Raw genomic sequence first — 16,923 nt, 5'->3', positions numbered from 1 at the left:
TGAACTACCTAAAATTCTACTGTGGGAGAACTGGTAAGCCTCAAAGACCACTTTAGCACTCACTTTGCCTGCATAGCCTTCTATGGGGCTTTGCCAGTCTGACTCCCAGACAGGCCAATTCTGACTTTGTACCAAAAATTTGGGCTGCCCTATGGCAACTCTAAGTCGGAGAGCCTGGCAATCCCTTCGCTATGTTAGGGAAAGCCTGACAGCCTGTAGCTACTTCATGCAAATAGCCTCAGAATAACAATTTCACTAGGAATCCACCATGTAGGCATGCCTTGACGTGAGTAACTGGACATAGGTGAGGCCTCATTTCTTGGGAAACAGGATTAGGGAGGTAAATGGATCAGCAGGATGGAAGCAAAATGTCCGTACTAGCTAAGATAAGGGGCAACACCTAGGGAACCATCTATAATGGGCAAGATAAACCTGGAAGATTAGGTAGAGTCAGTCATGCATGGACAGAGCTTGGTTGTACAGGGATTGGTTCCTACAAAGTGACTAAGCCAATCCCCAAATGTGTGATGCAATGTATAGTAAATGTATATAAAGGAAGAGGCTTGCTGTGTAACTAATTGGATGTGTGGTATGTCCTATACCCATGTCATACGCTTGAGTCTGATCAACTCAGCATAGCTTTGCTGCCAAATAAAGAAACCTGAATGATAAGACTGGAGTCAGACTGAATTCTTGGGGAACCGAGTGGAAGATGTCTTGGGGGAAACCCAGAAGTCACTAAATGAGTCTACAGCCATGACCAGGCTGGGGAGCAGAATCATCCAAGGATGAGTGACAAGAGAACTGCTGCTGATCTGTCCCTAAAAGACAAGTATGAGCAAGAACACAGGTAGAGGAGATAGAATGGCAAAATTATATTATTACCAGGTGTGAACGGGTCCCCAAACGTGAACCCAGACACACACTTGCAGTTTACTTGGCCCTGGTTTGAACTGTTCACTTTATAAAGTGAAAATGATCAGGAGGGAGAAGCACAGGAATGCAAAGTCTCCATCAGTCCCCATCCAGCTGTTAGAGGCAACTGCAAAGGCCTCCTGCGTTGAAGGCACTGTGATTCTGCTGGTGCCATAATGACTTCTTGGTGTCGGCAGAGAGTCCCGTACTAGACTCAATGTTCTGCGCAGAGTTGATGGTTCTGCCATGGAACCGGGGGTGGAGGAGTGGCCCGACCTGGGTCACACTCCACTGCCTTCTCCTTGCTTGCCTTTCTTTGGCATTGGCAAACGCCCTCTCTTGGAGCACTGCTTTTTATGTTTCTTCCTTGACACCGGAGATGGAGAATGTTGCCAGGATACACACAGCACCAAGGCCAAAGTGGTTAGTGCCGAATCTGGGCAGCTTGGCTCCAAAGCCGGTCTTAGAGCAGCTTCCATTAGGATAGTCCTCAGTCTAGCCTGTCTTTTTTCATACAAGGCTTAAGGTTCTGACAAATCTCTTATCTGAGCCTCTCCCAGACACTTCAGACAACTGGAGTGTGGGTTTCTCACAGGCATAGGCTTTCCACAGGAGGCACAAGGTTTGAAGCCCAAGGACAGGGGCATGCCCTGTGGCAAAGAGAGCCCCTCAGTGATAAAGGAGCGGTTCTAACTATCTACATTAGTATTATTTACACTACAACTATACTAAGACTAATAAACAAGGATACAGAGAAGAAACCATTGAAAAATGCCTTGCCGAAGCAAGAGGAGTTGTTCCAGCAACCATCATGGGTGGTAAGAAGGAAGTGAGAGGGTGTGGCACCAAAGGGCACTCGAGCTGGCCCGACAGATACCACTGAGGGAAAAATCTAACGTGGAACATACATGAGCAAGAACTCAAAAAAGAATCACCTGGCTATGTGCAGGAGCCAAATTAATACTCTTCAGCATCACCTCGGTACTGAACAGAACCCTATGTGGTTATGCTTCAGTCCTACCATTGGATCCACTGAACCCGCCCTGTGCTTGGGTGGTACCCTGTTGATTTCTAAACTCTTATTTCATGTCTGTGATTTTTCCTTCCAAAAATGGCAATTAGAAATCAAACCTCCTAAATAAAGCAGACAGACCCACATCATCACATGATTATGCTTAACTATGGAAACTTCTTTAATTTACTCCTGAGTGCATTTAGAGCTCATGATAGTGACACCCTATTAGCACTGGTTAAAGCCATGTGCCATTGCCATGCAAGATTTCCCTGATCGAGCTGTATCAATGCACTTCAGTCCCAACCTGAACCACCCGCTATTAATTCCATGACCTGGGCTTCTCTTCGGCAAAGACATGGCAATCAGGCTGAAACAAACTGTATGATGGTTTCATGATGGGGGCTAAGATGAAAACAATAAACTTGTGAGATGAGCTGCTGTCCAGAGTGAAAGGGCAGAATATCACTACACTGCCCCATCTAACCTTCTCAGCTACCTCTACTATAACAACAGATCAAATGCTCATCTCAGCTGAACTGGTGCAACCCTACATATCAATGGGCGTGGCACTGCTGTAATGAAAATTTGGTCCAACATCCAATTGCTTTAGAAATATCAGCAGGGAGAATTATTCAAACACAGCCTTGTGGTGCCGTATTTTCTAACTTTATACAATAAAAGCAACAGTCACAGGCCACACTGCTAGTTGTGAGGGATGTTGTCCAACTCTTATAAACAGAGTAAAATATATTAAACATTTTATTATAAGTTAAAAATAAATAACGCTCAAAAATAAATGTCCATATTCTGAAGCAAACTTGCCTTTCCACTCAATATTTAAAAATATAGATTTTTTTGTGGGGGCGGGGGAGAGGGAGGAAGGGAGGGAGGTGGACCCATTAAAGAATTCCACATTTCCATTGGACAGTTCCAATTTCTTCATAGAAATTATAATTCTGATTGGGTGAAAAAAGTCATGTGATTTCTGACAATTCTGTGATATCATGATTTGAATAGTTACAAAAATGATTATCTTCCGAGTAAAACATTCAACTGAGGTTTTTCCTCAAAAACAGCCCTAGTCAGAGAATCATCACTTTCAGAGACGGCCATGTCCAGACATAATTCTCCATTTCCTTGGGGTCATTTTCAAGTCATTGTTGGAGACCTAAAAATGGCCACCATTTCTCCCAGTTTTAACCTTGTAACGACTTTTGATGCTCTCTGCTGATAATTGTCACCATCGTCCTGGCTGAGGAGGACTTTATGGGGAATGCTTTAGAGACTATTAATAGTACTTCCTTAAGTGGGTGAATGTTGACTAACAAGAGGCACTGCTCCATCCCTTGCCAGTGGATGAGAACTTTGCCTCTACAGCCCACCCAGCTTGGGAAGTGAGAGACCAGGACATCAAAGGTGCATCTCCCACTTACAGCACTAATGGCAAGTGATATGCATCCAACCCAAACACAAATCTTGATTAAAACAGGGTTTTCACTCATTCTTCAGCATACCCTATAGAAATGAAGGGTCTCCGGCAACTCTGGTGATGCACAAATGTGCGCCCCAAATTTGCCCTCCTTAATTCTGAGTCACATCACAGTTCCTCCTGTGTCACTTCTGCCAATGGGCTTCCACTTCTCTTTCTTCTGCAAGGGGCACGGAGCTCCTTCCACTAGCTACGTCTGATCTTTCTCCTGGACTTCCTGCAATCGTTTCTCTAAGCGATCCAGTTTAGCCAGATTCTCCTTCAGCAGCTTGCTGTTTGGAACCAGCTGTAAAGCTTTCTCGTAATAGCTACGTGCATTGATGTAGTCTCCCTATAAAAGGGGGAAAGAGAGTCATTCATATTCTCTGACATTGAAACATCATTGCCTGAGACCGGCAAGCTCCATAATGGATGGAGAAAGCAATTTATAAAGTGTGTTTGACATGTTTTGAAACAGCAACACTCCACTCATTATTAAATTGGTCAACTGGTATTTCAGAAGAACTCACTCTGTGCCTAAATTAGATCAACAGGGACATGGCAAGAAGCAGATTTAAACAAGGCTATAATGTCCAAGCAGAAGATATGTATAATATGAGTTAAACTAATATCTTTAGGACATTCAGAAAAAATATGCTACAGTAATCATCAAGTATGAAATCACATGTCTTGTCAATATATTTCCACCAACTGGTGTCAGTATTATGCATTAGACACTATCATCAAGTGGATTAGGTAAGGAGGAATTTAAAGGGCTGATTCTCAACTGCATAGACTGGGAACACTTATCCAACAGTTTAAAAACACACATCGTAGATTGTGCGCTAAGCACAGCTTCACTAATGAAGGAGCACCCCTTTCAAAAGACAGACTATGCTCCCAGCCTTTCCACCTCCAATGTTTTCCTGCCACTTCTTGAATTATCAACCTTTCTCTGAAGGGAGACAGCCCTTCAGGGTTCCATGTTGCTGCTGCTTTTGCCTCTGATTTATCGCTCAGACCAGGTGCCCCCTCCCCCCACATGTCATATCTAGATCCACTGTATACTTGTGTGATGACAGCCATTTTGACCAATACACTAGGGACTGAACTAGAGATTTCCAGAGTTAAAGGCACAAATCTCTACAACTTGAGTTAGAGCCAGGATCTCTAGCTGGGGCTGTAAAAGACTCGCATCCTCTTTGGATCCAACTCAGTGGGCAACAAAAAAAGACACGCTGAACAGGTACTTCTTAGCTGCCTGAGGGCAAGTTCAGCAATGTATTAGAAGAACAGAAATAGTCCGTTTACTTGACAGCCTGCAGAAAAGCTAGAGATTTTCCTACCTTGATATGCTCAATCCCTCCCATGTTCATCCATGCCTGAGCTTGATCTGGATTCAGCTCCACAGCCACTTTATAGCTCTAAATAAATATGAAATGTCTTCAGGTTAAGATGCTTGTGTCCCTGACTAAAAGCTACATTAGGGGGGAAATGACTCCCCCCACCAATCCCTTTAAAATACTGTTGTCTTCTTTCTTGATTTTTCTTACGTACAAAATGTGCATTGTTTCAGAGTGTTAAGTGGAGATGAATGAAGTGACCATTTCCCCGAAGGGCCTATTTGGGGGAATTTGCTTTGTCTGCAGAGTCCTGCAGGGAATCAAGGCAACTTCCAGGACAGTGCATTACCTTCTACTGATCCTGACCTGCAGGGATGCTCTGCGCTTTACATCTACCTTCTGCACACGGCATTTACCTTATGGCATCTCCACAACTCCACATCAGCATGTATGTGCAGTGAGGGAGAGAACATTGGCAAGGTTTTATTATCTGAATGGCTGCAGTCTTTCTTACAAGATGGATACCTGTGTGCAGATTTAACAAGGACTGTAGGTAGCTTCCCCCTACCCCTTTATTTTGCTTCTACAAAGGGGGCGGGAAATCATTAAAAGAATTTCTGGACTCTGAGGATCACCTCTATTTTTGGGACATCATAACAGATGAGGATTCAAAGAGCATCTGGACATTTATATGGATAACAAGTATACTCAGAGTTCTAATTAATTATAACAGAATATTTGGACAGGGTGTTAAACCTTATGATTCAGGACTTAAACTTATGATCTCTAATAGCTAGAGAGCTATCTCTGGTTCCACAAGTAACCTACCAAATTGGAGGGAGATTTTTTGTGTAGGAGTATTTCAAAAAGGAAAGGAGGCAGAGAGAACATTGTTGTAACTTTAACTATGGAATTGTTACTACCCTTCCATAATCCCAGCTGTCCTATATGGTGACCAGATGAGCTATATAAGTGAACAAGCACCATATATGTTCTCTGCAGAATATTAATTACAGCTAGTGAGCTCAGTTCTTGAACTATAAACATAGCCATGTGCTTTAGAGCGGTTACTTGTTATACCTCAAAAGCCTTGTCAAGAAGGTTTTGTTCTCTTAGCTGATTTCCTTTAGTAAAAAAGAGCTCCGATATGACTTTTGGATCCTTTGGATTTAGCTGCAGAGCTTTATCTATAGCTTCAAGGGCCTGCAGAGAGAGAGAGAGGACACAATATTCTATTCTATCCAGGTTCTTATGCTGTGCCCATCTCTATGATATTGGAGCACATGAACCACTGAGCAATACACAGCATCACCACCCTGCTCCCCAAATTTCTGTTTGCTCGTGGACCTTTACCACATTCAGAAACCTAAATTCTAGCACCTCACAGCCTGATTTTCCGAGATGCTGACCAGACCCCAGCAGCTGGAGTCAGTAGGAACTGAGTACTCAACACTTCTGAAGAAAAAAAAAAATCAAGCCTTTGGCCTTCAATCCTATTTCCTAGACCAGTGTTTCTCAACAACCCGTCCGTGGATTGGCGCTGGTCCATGAGATTTTCCTGACACAGTTTAGAAAGGCAACAAGCTGGTCCCTGGTATCAAAAAGTTTAAGAAACACTGACCTAGCTGAACGGAAGCATCATATAAAGCAATCCAGCTATTGTGCATGCACAAACTATGTCAGTCATGATGTGGCTACACGCCCTTGCTACACATGTCTCAAGACAGGATCTAGCCTTTGGCTGTACAGAGATTAAAATTCATCCCAAACCCTTTGATTGTGTGTGTGGGGGACAGCAGCAAACGGAGTTCCCAGTACCTTGCTGTAACGCTCCTGCTTGCTGTAGATTGCTGATAAAAGGCGGTAGCATTCTAGGCACTCGGCCTCTTCAGTCACAATATGGTTAGTCATTTTTTCAGCTTCCTTTGTTTGTCCCATCATTGCTAAAACCTGTGCCTAGAGATCAATGGTAAACAGAGTTTTCATCCCTTTTTATGACACTCCTCTCTTGTCACGCATTGATGTCAAAAGAGCTGTGAAAACTTAAGCTAGCCTGCTTGGCTGGTAAGATCAGAGTCAATACAGTGGCCCAGTTATCATGCACTACTAAGCCCAGGACCCAGCGTCTAGTCCTGGCATCCTGCTTTCTAGCAAGACAGGCGTGCTAACAGGCAATGGTTCAGCAGCGCCTGGAGGACAGAAGGAATGATTGGCTGGCTCTGGAGCAAGTCACTTCTGGTCCTCCTCAGCTAGAATATGAGGCCTAACGGTGTGAGAAGAAAAAAAAGAGTTGGAGGCCAATTTTCTGGGCTTCGACACAGATGAGGAAGACCCCTTCCTGCCTCAGGACAAAATTAAAACCAAGACTTGCTCAGTTGCCTGCTCTAGGGAAAGCTCACAGTAATTATCATCCATGTGGAAAGAGAGCCAGGCTGAGGCTGAACCCCCTCAAACCTCAACGCCTTGGATAATATTTCTAAATAGTAACATACCCCTGCCACCAATGTTCTCTACACTCACCAGGGCCAGTCGAATCTCCTTGTTTGAAGGCTGCAGTGCTGCGGCTTCCCTGTAAACCTGTAAAGCTTCTTCATACCGCCCCGTGTTGTAGTAGAGAGCTCCCAGTGGGGACAGAATTTCCGCCTTCCGCAATACTTTCAACGCTCTACATGTTGGGAAGAACGAAATGCCTTCAGATGATGCTGGGATGAGAGCGTAAGACAAGAGTGGGATTGGCTGTGGGATTTGCCTTGGAAAGGTTAGTGCTCTGCACTGCCAGACCAGAGCCTGAGGGCTGGTCCCATTCTGACCTTTTGCTCCAAGCCAGCCCAGAAGGAAAAAGCGGTAGAGGCGGCATTCATAGTCCCTGGTGGGAGAAGAGAGTGCCCCCAACAGCAATCCCGCTGGCCTGTTAATGAGCAGAAGGGACAGGCTCTGAAGGTAATGGAAATCTGCAGCTATGGTGCTGGAACTAAGAGTGCTGCCAGAGCCCCTGGCTTGAAGTAGTGTTATCAATCCAAATACATGGTTTCTGCCTTCAGCACCCACACTATAAAAATTGTTCCAGCACCACTGGCTGTGGGATGAGGGTGGCAATGCAGGTAAGAAAAGGGAGGTGCTCCAACAAGGAGGCAAAAGAAAGTCCATCCCCTCTTACCCATTGAGAGGAAAATCTCAAAGAAGCTGTTTGTTCAGCGCTGTATTGTAGAACAGGAGATCCCCTGAAGAAAGCCTGGATTCCTGGAGGTGTAGGGCTTGGCTCAGGATTGCCTGGCAGTGACATACTCTAATACAGATGTGACAGTCCCTCCCTGGAATGCTTTTAGTGTCATGTGAATGGCACTAACGGTTTTACTGATAACAACCAGAAACCACTGAGCTCATAAACAGAACACCCCTGCAGCTGAAGGTAGCAGAGGATGTCCTGGGGCTGCGCTCAAGAGGAGCATAGCAAGGCACTTGCTGAACAGTCCAGGCCGGCTGATCGTCAACTGAATTATAGTGCTCTGCACACACTCAAAAACCAGCCAGACACAGCCACAATGGTGAACATTCACTCCCTCCATCTGAGTGACAGAGGAACCAACACTGCACTGGAAGATTAAAATGCTAACAAATCTTCGTAAGGTCTTGTAATAAAGACTGGATGTGGGTGGAGACAAGTGAGGAGTCAGCCTCCTGTCCTGAATCACAGACTCAATGGGTACATCTACACTGCGATAAAATACCCGTGGCACCAAGTCTTAGAGCCTGGGGTCAGCTGGTTCGGACACGCGGGGTTGGGGATGCGGGACCAAAAATTGCAATGTAGATGTTAGGGCTTGGGCTGGAGCCCAGGATCTGAGACCCTCCCCATTCACGGGGTCTCAGAGCCCAGACTCCAGCCTGAGCTCAAACCTCTACACTGCAATTGTATAGCTCCGCAACCCAAGTCACTTGACTCAGGCCAGCTGCAGCCATGCTGCAGGTCTTTTATTACAGTGCAGATGTACCCATAGACTTTAAGGCCAGAAGGGGCCATTGTATTCATCTAGTCTGACCTCCTGCACATGACAGGCCACAGAACCTCACTCACCCACTCCTGTACTAGGTACCTAACCTTTGGCTGAGTTACTGACGACCTCAAAGCTTGATTCAAAGACTTCAAGATACAGAGAATCCACCATTTACTCTAGTTCAAACCAGAAAATGCCCCATGCCCCATGCTGCAGACGAAGGTGAACCCCCCACAGGGTCTCTGCCAATCTGACGTAGGGAAAATTACTTCCTGACACCAAATATGGTGATCAGTTAGAACCTAAGCATGTGGGTGAGACCCACCACCAGACACCAGGGAAAGAATTCTCTGAAGTAACTCAGCCCTCCCTCTCTAGTGTTCCATCTCCCACCATTGGAGACATTTACTAATAGCTGTCATGGATGAGCTGTATGCCATTTTAGGCAACCTCATCATACCATCCCCTCCATAAACTTATCAAGCTCAGTCTTAAAACAAGTTAGGTTTTTTGTCCCCACTGCTCCCCTTGGAAAGTTGCTCAAGAATTTCACTCACCTGATGGTTAAAAAACTTCATCTAATTTCAAGCCTAAACTTATTGACGGCCAATTTATATCCATTTGTACCTGTGCCAACAATGGCTCTTAATTTAAAGAACTCCTCTCCCTTCCTAGTGTTTTCCCTTTGATGTTTATTTAGAGAGAGCTGTCATATCTCCCCTCAGCCTTTGGTTGGTTAGGCTAAACAAGCCAAGCTCCTTAAGTCTCCTCTCATAAGGTAGGTTTTCCATTCCTCAGATCATCCTAGTAGCCCTTCTCTGCACCTGCTCCACTTTGAACTCATCTTTCATAAACATGGGAGACCAGAATTGCACCCAGTATTCCAGAGGAGGTCTCACCAGTGCCTTGTATTATGTCAATAACACCTCCCTGTCTCTACTGGAAATACCTCGCCTGATGCACCCTAGCATTAGCCTTTTTCATGGCCGCAGCATATTGGCAGCTCATAGTCATCCTGTGATTGCGCAATACACCTAGGTCTTTCTCCTCCTCTGTTGCTTCCAACTGACACATCTCCAGCTTAGAGGGAAAATTCCTGTTGTTAGTCCCTAAGTGCATGACCACTTTGCACTATTAAGTTTCATCCTATTTCTATTACCTACCGTTTGTACCAAGCTTCAGCCTCTTTGTTCTGCCCCAGAGAGCGGTAGAGCCTGCCCAGGTTCACCATGGCCACGTAATGGTTTGGGCTGAGCCAGATGGCCTGCTGGTAGTGGGACACTGCTCTCTCAGGAGCCCCTGCAAAGCAAAAGGCTGTTAAGTTGGCGCCTTATGGAAGTCTCAAAAGTTTCAGCACTAAATCAGGCTTCTGATTCTTTAGAATCACCATCATCAGTTGCAAAATACTCCTTTTATCAGCCTTCAGTGTACTTGGAAGGTGGGAACCATCATAAGAGAAAAATCCTGTCTCATCTCTTCTTGAAATTATGCACAAAGGGAAATTGCCATTCAAACAAGAGTAAGGGGAAAATGAGATTTAGGAGTCTAACTTTAGGCACAAATTTACCCAGCTGTAAAAGACAGAGGCTGCAAACAAATGTAGACAGGACAAACAGCTCCAGCTTTAAAATGAATTTGGCTACTGAGGGAAATATTTTTTTGGTGATAGAAAGTGGGAGCAGCAAGTGGCTACTGGGTTACAAGCAGCAGTTGAAAGGACAGTTAGGCTCATAGAATGGGAACAGAGAGAAGTCGTCTTTCAAATCCAGGTAATCTGGAAAAAGAAAAATAGTAACTAAAAACTAATTTGACAATAAATATAGTCAAAACTTAGAGAAAGGGTATTTCAATCCTTCCCCTGAAGTGTTATCGCTTCTTTCCACTCAGAATTACTGTTGTGAAGGCTACATGGGACAAACACACATTTTTAATATTTGGCAAAAAAGATTCAAATCCAGCAGCCACACACAAATAACAATAACCTACCCCGCAGTTTGCAACAACGGTAGGCTACTGATTCCCTTTTGGGTGGCTGAGGGTACGCACAGCCTTTGCACTCAGGACTCAAAAGGCACCTGAGGCAGACTCCAACAGATCACTAATCCCCACGCTGCTGCAGTTATTTCCAGGGTTTAGAATATATTGGTAGAAAATGCTTGTTTTGTAGAATATAATCAGGATGTCTATGTTTCAGAGGAACCATTGGGTGGCACTGTGTCACTGTATTTTACCTATCTACACACAAAATAACAAATGCGATTCTGAAATCCACTAGATCAAACACAAATACAAAACAAAATATTGTGCAAGTTACTTGAAAAACTACAATCATTCTTTTGTGCCTTATGTTTGTTTTTTTTAAAAAGCTGAAGTTCATTTTGTGCTGAAGAAAGGTGCCACATTGCTAGTCCTGGGGAGTGAATTTGCATTTATAATAATTTTATGTCTAGTCTTTCATACTGAAGGATCTCATCATACTTTATGCACATACACACTGCATATTAACTACAAAATAAGCATAGGCATAGTTGAAATCACCAACATCCCAGCAATGCAAATATGAAAACATCAGTAGATGTTAACTCAGCTAGATTGCATCTTTTGGGCCAGATTCTCAGCTAGTGTAAATCACCGTAGAGGGAACTATGTCTATTTGCAGCTGCTGAAGCTCTGTCCCTTCACATGTTTTATGACAAACCATTTCACAATGAACAGTACTATATTAAACTGCATTTTTAGCCAGAAAAAAAAACAGGTTGAATTTTCCTTGAATTTTTAAAGGAAAGCAAGAGAGAAATCCATAGTGAGAATCATAAGCACTTAAAATGCCTCAAAGCCAGAAGAGGACACAGCCCTCCAAGGTAGAATATTCAGTGATGGCCTAACTCTGCCCTCATTGATGAGCAGATGCCCATCTTTGAAGTGCCTTAATATTTACAGTGGCATAAGTACTTAAGCCACAGCTAGTGAGAGAACTTAAGTCTTTCAGGCCTGCATATTAGGTGCACATTTAATAGGCACACACTTACCCAGGAAGGAGGAGTGCATCTCATTATCTGTGTGCCCACTGAGGGCTTGTCTTCGCTGCAGAGATAACATGAGTTTTAGCTTTAGTGTTGTCCCTAACTGGAGCCCTACCCACACATAAATACCTGTAGCTTAAGGCCAGTGGTGCTTCTAATTTGAATTGGCTGGCCGGAGAAGGAGAATTCAAATTAGCGCATCTCATCAGCTACTAATCCAATTACTCTATGCAGCTCGCATGTTATTTGCAGTCTGGCTACTCTCACTCAAGGTAGGCTGACTGGAGAGGAGTAAACGTGAGGGTAGATTGCTCAAATTAACTCTCAGAGAAAACACATCTTGTGATTTAACACAATTTTCCATTGTGTAAGTGCAGTAGCCATTTTTCAAACAAACATTCATAACTTAATTGTCCAGTTGTCTTCAGACTTGGTCATATCCTCAACAGAATTATTTACATTTCAAGTTTAAGAAAAAAAAAAAAGGCTGAATTTTGAAAGTTGTGTGTGGTTGGGAGGGGAGGGGGACTATGTTGCAACAGAACAGGGACAAGTTACCCTTTCCCCTGGCAGAAAGAACAAGTGTAAAGAGAAATGGATTTACCGTATTTATCGGCGTATAACACGCACTTTTTCCCCCTGAAAATAGGGGGCAAATGATGTGTGCGTGTTATACGCCGATATAACCTATAACCCCCCCCCCCCAGCGGCGCGGAGCGGCGCCCTAGCCCCTGCCCCACTCCCGAGCAGCGCGGCCCTAGCCCCCCCCCCAGCGGCCCGAGCCCCCGCCCTCTCCCCCCCCCCAGCGGCGCGGAGCGGCGCCCTAGCCCCGGCCCCACTCCCGAGCAGCGCGGCCCTAGCCCCCCCCCCCGCGGCCCGAGCCCCCGCCCTCTCCCCCCCCCCAGCGGCGGGGCCTGAGCCCCGAGCCCCGGCCTGCGCGAGCCCCCACCTCCCGAGCGGCGCGGCCCGGCCCTAGCCCCCTCCCGAGCGGCCCGGCCCGAGCTGCCTTAGCCCCCGCCCCCCTCCCGAGCGGCCCGAGACCCCGTCCCCGTCACCCCCCCCCCCAAGCGGCCCTAACCCGCGGAGCACCGCCCTAGCCCCCGCCCCCCTCCCGAGCGGCGCGGCCCGGCCCGAGCCCCCGAGCGGCCTTAGTCCCCGACCCCCTCCCGAGCGGCCCGAGACCCCGTCCCCGTCCCCCCCCCCCCGAGCGGCCCTAACCCGCGGAGCACCGCCCTAGCCCCCGCCCCCCTCCCGAGCGGCGCGGCCCGGCCCGGCCCGAGCCCCCGAGCGGCCTTAGTCCCCGACCCCCTCCCGAGCGGCCCGAGACCCCGTCCCCGTCCCCCCCCCCGAGCGGCCCTAACCCGCGGAGCACCGCCCTAGCCCCCGCCCCCCTCCCGAGCGGCGCGGCCCGGCCCGGCCCGAGCCCCCGAGCGGCCTTAGTCCCCGACCCCCTCCCGAGCGGCCCGAGATCCCGTCCCCCCTCCCCCCCGAGCTTCAAAGTCCTTTATTTGAAATTTAAGTCTTTTTCCTGAAATTTCCCCCTTAAAATGAAGGTGCGTGTTATACGCCTGTGCGTGTTATACGCCGATAAATACGGTATGCTAAATTGAAATGGAACCTCAAGAACTGAATAGGGCATTTTGGAAGCTTCACACAACAGTTTAGGACTGGAAGGGAAATTTGAACTTTGCCAAGACACAAGGGTAAAATCTCTACTTCTGCACCTAACACCTTGATTTCTTTCATGGCCCCACATACTTGGCACTTTTGTTTTCTACTGGCAGCAGCACAGTGCCCACTAACATCAGACAAGAGTGAGGGTGAGGGGTCAGTACTAACTCAGAGGGAAGAGTGCCAAAAATCACCAACACCACTTCTTGCCAGATCCTGGCTTTCCAAGGATTCCCTTACAAGTGTTAACTGAGTCTGCCCCTCTTTAACTTTGAGATGTGAAAACAGCATAGCCTGAAGCGCAGAATGGGCATCGGCTATGCCAGCTTAGTCTGCAGCACTTCACCAATGTCTCAACCCGGTTCTGCAGGGACCACCTCTAGTAGCGAGAGGATAGTTTAGTTTCTGTGTCTATCTAAACTTGGCCTTGCTTCTAAAACTGTCAATAAAAGGTCCAGTTGGGGTGGTGATTTTTATTATGTAGATGCCAGGAACTGCCTGGGGCCATGGAAGCTGGATTTGAACCAATAGCATAGACGTGAAAGGCTCTGTATCCCATTACCAATCCGCTGAGAAATCCATTCTCCCCACAAGAGTCGTAAGTTTTTGTTTTGCCAAATGATTGTACTGTAGTTTCAAAGCTTTGTTTATTTTACAGCAGTAGCATTCAGCTTCTCATAGAGCAACTTCATCACTGAGCAGAGTCACAAACAGCCACAAAAGTGACATGGGTGTGTCTGTCTGTCTCTCTTTGGCTTTGAGTGCTCATGAGTTCCTGGGGAAATTATCACACGGTTGTCAGGCCACTGTGTGATGCATTGCGCATCCTCGAGAATATAGCTGCAGACACTGTTATGGTGAGACAAATGTGGCAGGAAACACACTGAGAATCACCGCTGTACAGTGTTACATTGGTTACAAATCTCTTCAAACCTCAGCACTGTGGTCAGTCTCAAGAGAGAGGGACAGTCTGTATTTATTTATTTGGAGTTTTACAAACTACAATGTAAGTGTGTCCATCCTCTGCTCTGGGAGCCCTTGACAAATCTTTAAAAAACACCCTACTAAATAAACCAGAGCCACTCAACACAGCAAATAAGCCAGCAACACAAATCTGCTAGCTCCATCTCACTTACCAGTATCAACTAAGAAAACACCATAGTTATTATGCAGATCAGAGCTCTCTGGACAATTCTCTATCCCAGCCTGATAAACCTCCTGGGCTTCTTTAAATTGTTCCTTAAACAAATGAAGATTTGTTATTAGTGGTAATACCAGCTTTATTACTGCATACAGATATTTCATGGAAATGCCTTGTTATCATCACACAGAACTTCAACAGTCCATGTCATTTAATCTCAGTATTCAGGGAGCTGTGTACCTAGGGTGAACTCTTGTCCCCTATTAAAAGGCAATGGGAGTTAGTCCATTGACTTCAGTGGGGCTAGGATTTCACCCACAGAGTCAATGTTTGCCAACTGTTACCTCACAGGGGTACTAGCAATTACCTCCACTTCCCCATACAGTCACAACAGGAGGTAGTTGTGGTAAATGTTGCCAAAAGTCAATTATTCACTCAGTTCCAGTCCTGAGTGGTTTCCTGGTGCCAGGGGCATGCACAAAGGGATGGGCGGGGCGGGGCCAGATTCTCAGCTAGTGTAACACATGGGAGGGAAACAGGAGCACCGCCCTCATGTATTCCTGCAGCCCAAGGAAGCAACAGAGCAGCTGGCTGCCAGCGAAGCTCCTCCTCCCCCGACAGCTACAGCTTCTCCTTCCCTGCTGTTGGGAATCCCAGGGGTTGCCTCTGTCTCCAGCCCTTGACTCACATCACCTGCAAAGCAGGCAGTAGCATTGGGACTCCAGCAGTAGGGAAGGAGAAGCCGCAGGCTGCAGCTGTAGGGGGGAGGAGGGACCCTGCAGCCAGCCACCCTGCTGCTTCCTCCCTTCCCTGGGCTGCAGCTGCAGGAGGAGTTGCTATCTCCTTGCTGCTGGGTGTCCCCGCCAGAGGCCTCCAGAGAAATGGGGGCGGGGCACATGAAACTTTCATTTGTGTGTGTTTAACGTGCCCCTCCAAAAGTATTCAAATGGAAATTGCTGCAGTGCCTGGTGTGGACTGTTGAATAAAATGGGTTCCAAGGTCTAAGGCAGCGATACTCAGACCTCAGTGGTTCAGGAGACAAATTAGCGATCAACATTACCCCAAAGAGCCACAACAGTGTGAATTCATTCACTACAGTACAATTCATATTTCAACAGCAGGACAGGGGAAATATTTGGGTTTTGTACATAGATAGAATTCTCACAGCAAATAAGTGAATAACTTAGTGCAAGTTGATAGTTTAATTGGTTAATAACATTGTAAAAGCATCCTGGTTGGTTAATAACTTAGACTGGTTAATAATTAAATCACACACGGTTTTAATATCATGTGCTGCAAAGAGCCACAGGAGACACATTAAAGAGCCAATTGCGGCCCGTGAGTCGCAGTCTGAGTATCACTAGTCTAAGGCATGGTCTATGCCTCAAATTTAGGTCGCTGTAGCTACATTGCTCAGGGCTGTGAAACAATTCGCACCCTGTGTGATGTAGTGAGGTCGACCTAATCTCCACTGTAGATGCAGCTAGATCGATGGAAGAATTTTTCCATCGACCTAGCTACTGCCTCTAGGAGAGTCAGACTACCTACATCAGCTGAAAAACCCCTTCCATCGACACAGGAAGTGTCTGAAATAGTGGCACAACCAGAGCACCGTAGCTGCTCTGCTGCAGCCTCTGCATTGTAAGCAGACACACCCTAAGGCTGCTCTAAGTTATTGTTGAATACATGCTGCTATTCCGTCTGCACATCCCTGTAACTACATTACCAGTATCAGTTACCCTGTAACTACATTACCAGTCTGGGTCAGCTCCCAGACTGCTGCACTGGGCAGCACAATATGGGCAGAAGGTGACCTCTGTGGAGAAAGAAGTGGTTAGGGACTATTTAGAAAAGCTGGACGAGCACAAGTCCATGGGGCTGGATGCGCTGCATCTGAGGGTGCTAAAGGAGTCGGCAGATGTGAGTGCAGAGCCATTGGCCATTATCTTTGAAAACTCATGGCGAACGGGGGAGGTCCCGGATAACTGGAAAAAGGCTACTGTAGTGCCCATCTTTAAAAAAGAGAAGGAGGAGGATTCGGGAAACTACAGGCCAGTCAGCCTCACCTCAGTCCCTGGAAAAATCATGGAGCAGGTCCTCAAGGAATCAATTCTGAAGCACTTAGAGGAGAGGAAAGTGATCAGGAACAGTCAGCATGGATTCACCAAGGGCAAGTAATGCCTGACTAACCTAATTGCCTTCTATGAGGAGATAACTGGCTCTGTGGATGAGGGGAAAGCAGTGGATGTGTTATTCCTTGACTTTAGCAAAGCTTTTGATACAGTCTCCCACAGTATTCTTGCCAGCAAGTTAAAGAAGTCTGGGCTGGATGAATGGACTATAAGGTGGACA

The 16,923-nt window shown here is 46.4% G+C and overlaps 1 protein-coding gene across 2 annotated transcripts in view; it reads right to left on the bottom strand.

Annotated features, from left to right (window-relative positions):
* Window positions 1-2,158: 2,158 nt before the first annotated feature.
* Window positions 2,159-16,923, bottom strand: part of TMTC1 (transmembrane O-mannosyltransferase targeting cadherins 1) — a 196,382-nt gene continuing 181,617 nt past the window's right edge. The window contains exons 15-21 of one of the 2 annotated variants that reach the window (XM_045002256.1): window positions 14,567-14,669; window positions 9,900-10,035; window positions 7,262-7,406; window positions 6,560-6,697; window positions 5,822-5,944; window positions 4,745-4,822; window positions 2,159-3,750 (exon numbers count right to left, since the gene is read on the bottom strand). In XM_045002256.1, coding sequence (XP_044858191.1) covers window positions 3,610-3,750; window positions 4,745-4,822; window positions 5,822-5,944; window positions 6,560-6,697; window positions 7,262-7,406; window positions 9,900-10,035; window positions 14,567-14,669 — 864 coding nt within the window. In that variant the 3' untranslated portion in view covers window positions 2,159-3,609. The remainder of the gene's footprint in view (window positions 3,751-4,744; window positions 4,823-5,821; window positions 5,945-6,559; window positions 6,698-7,261; window positions 7,407-9,899; window positions 10,036-14,566; window positions 14,670-16,923) is intronic. The other variant, XM_045002255.1, reaches the window with a different exon arrangement.

Source organism: Mauremys mutica, chromosome 1 (genome assembly GCF_020497125.1).
Source record: "Mauremys mutica isolate MM-2020 ecotype Southern chromosome 1, ASM2049712v1, whole genome shotgun sequence".
NCBI lineage: Eukaryota > Metazoa > Chordata > Testudines > Geoemydidae > Mauremys > Mauremys mutica.
This window is presented reverse-complemented; position numbering and strand designations above follow the sequence as displayed.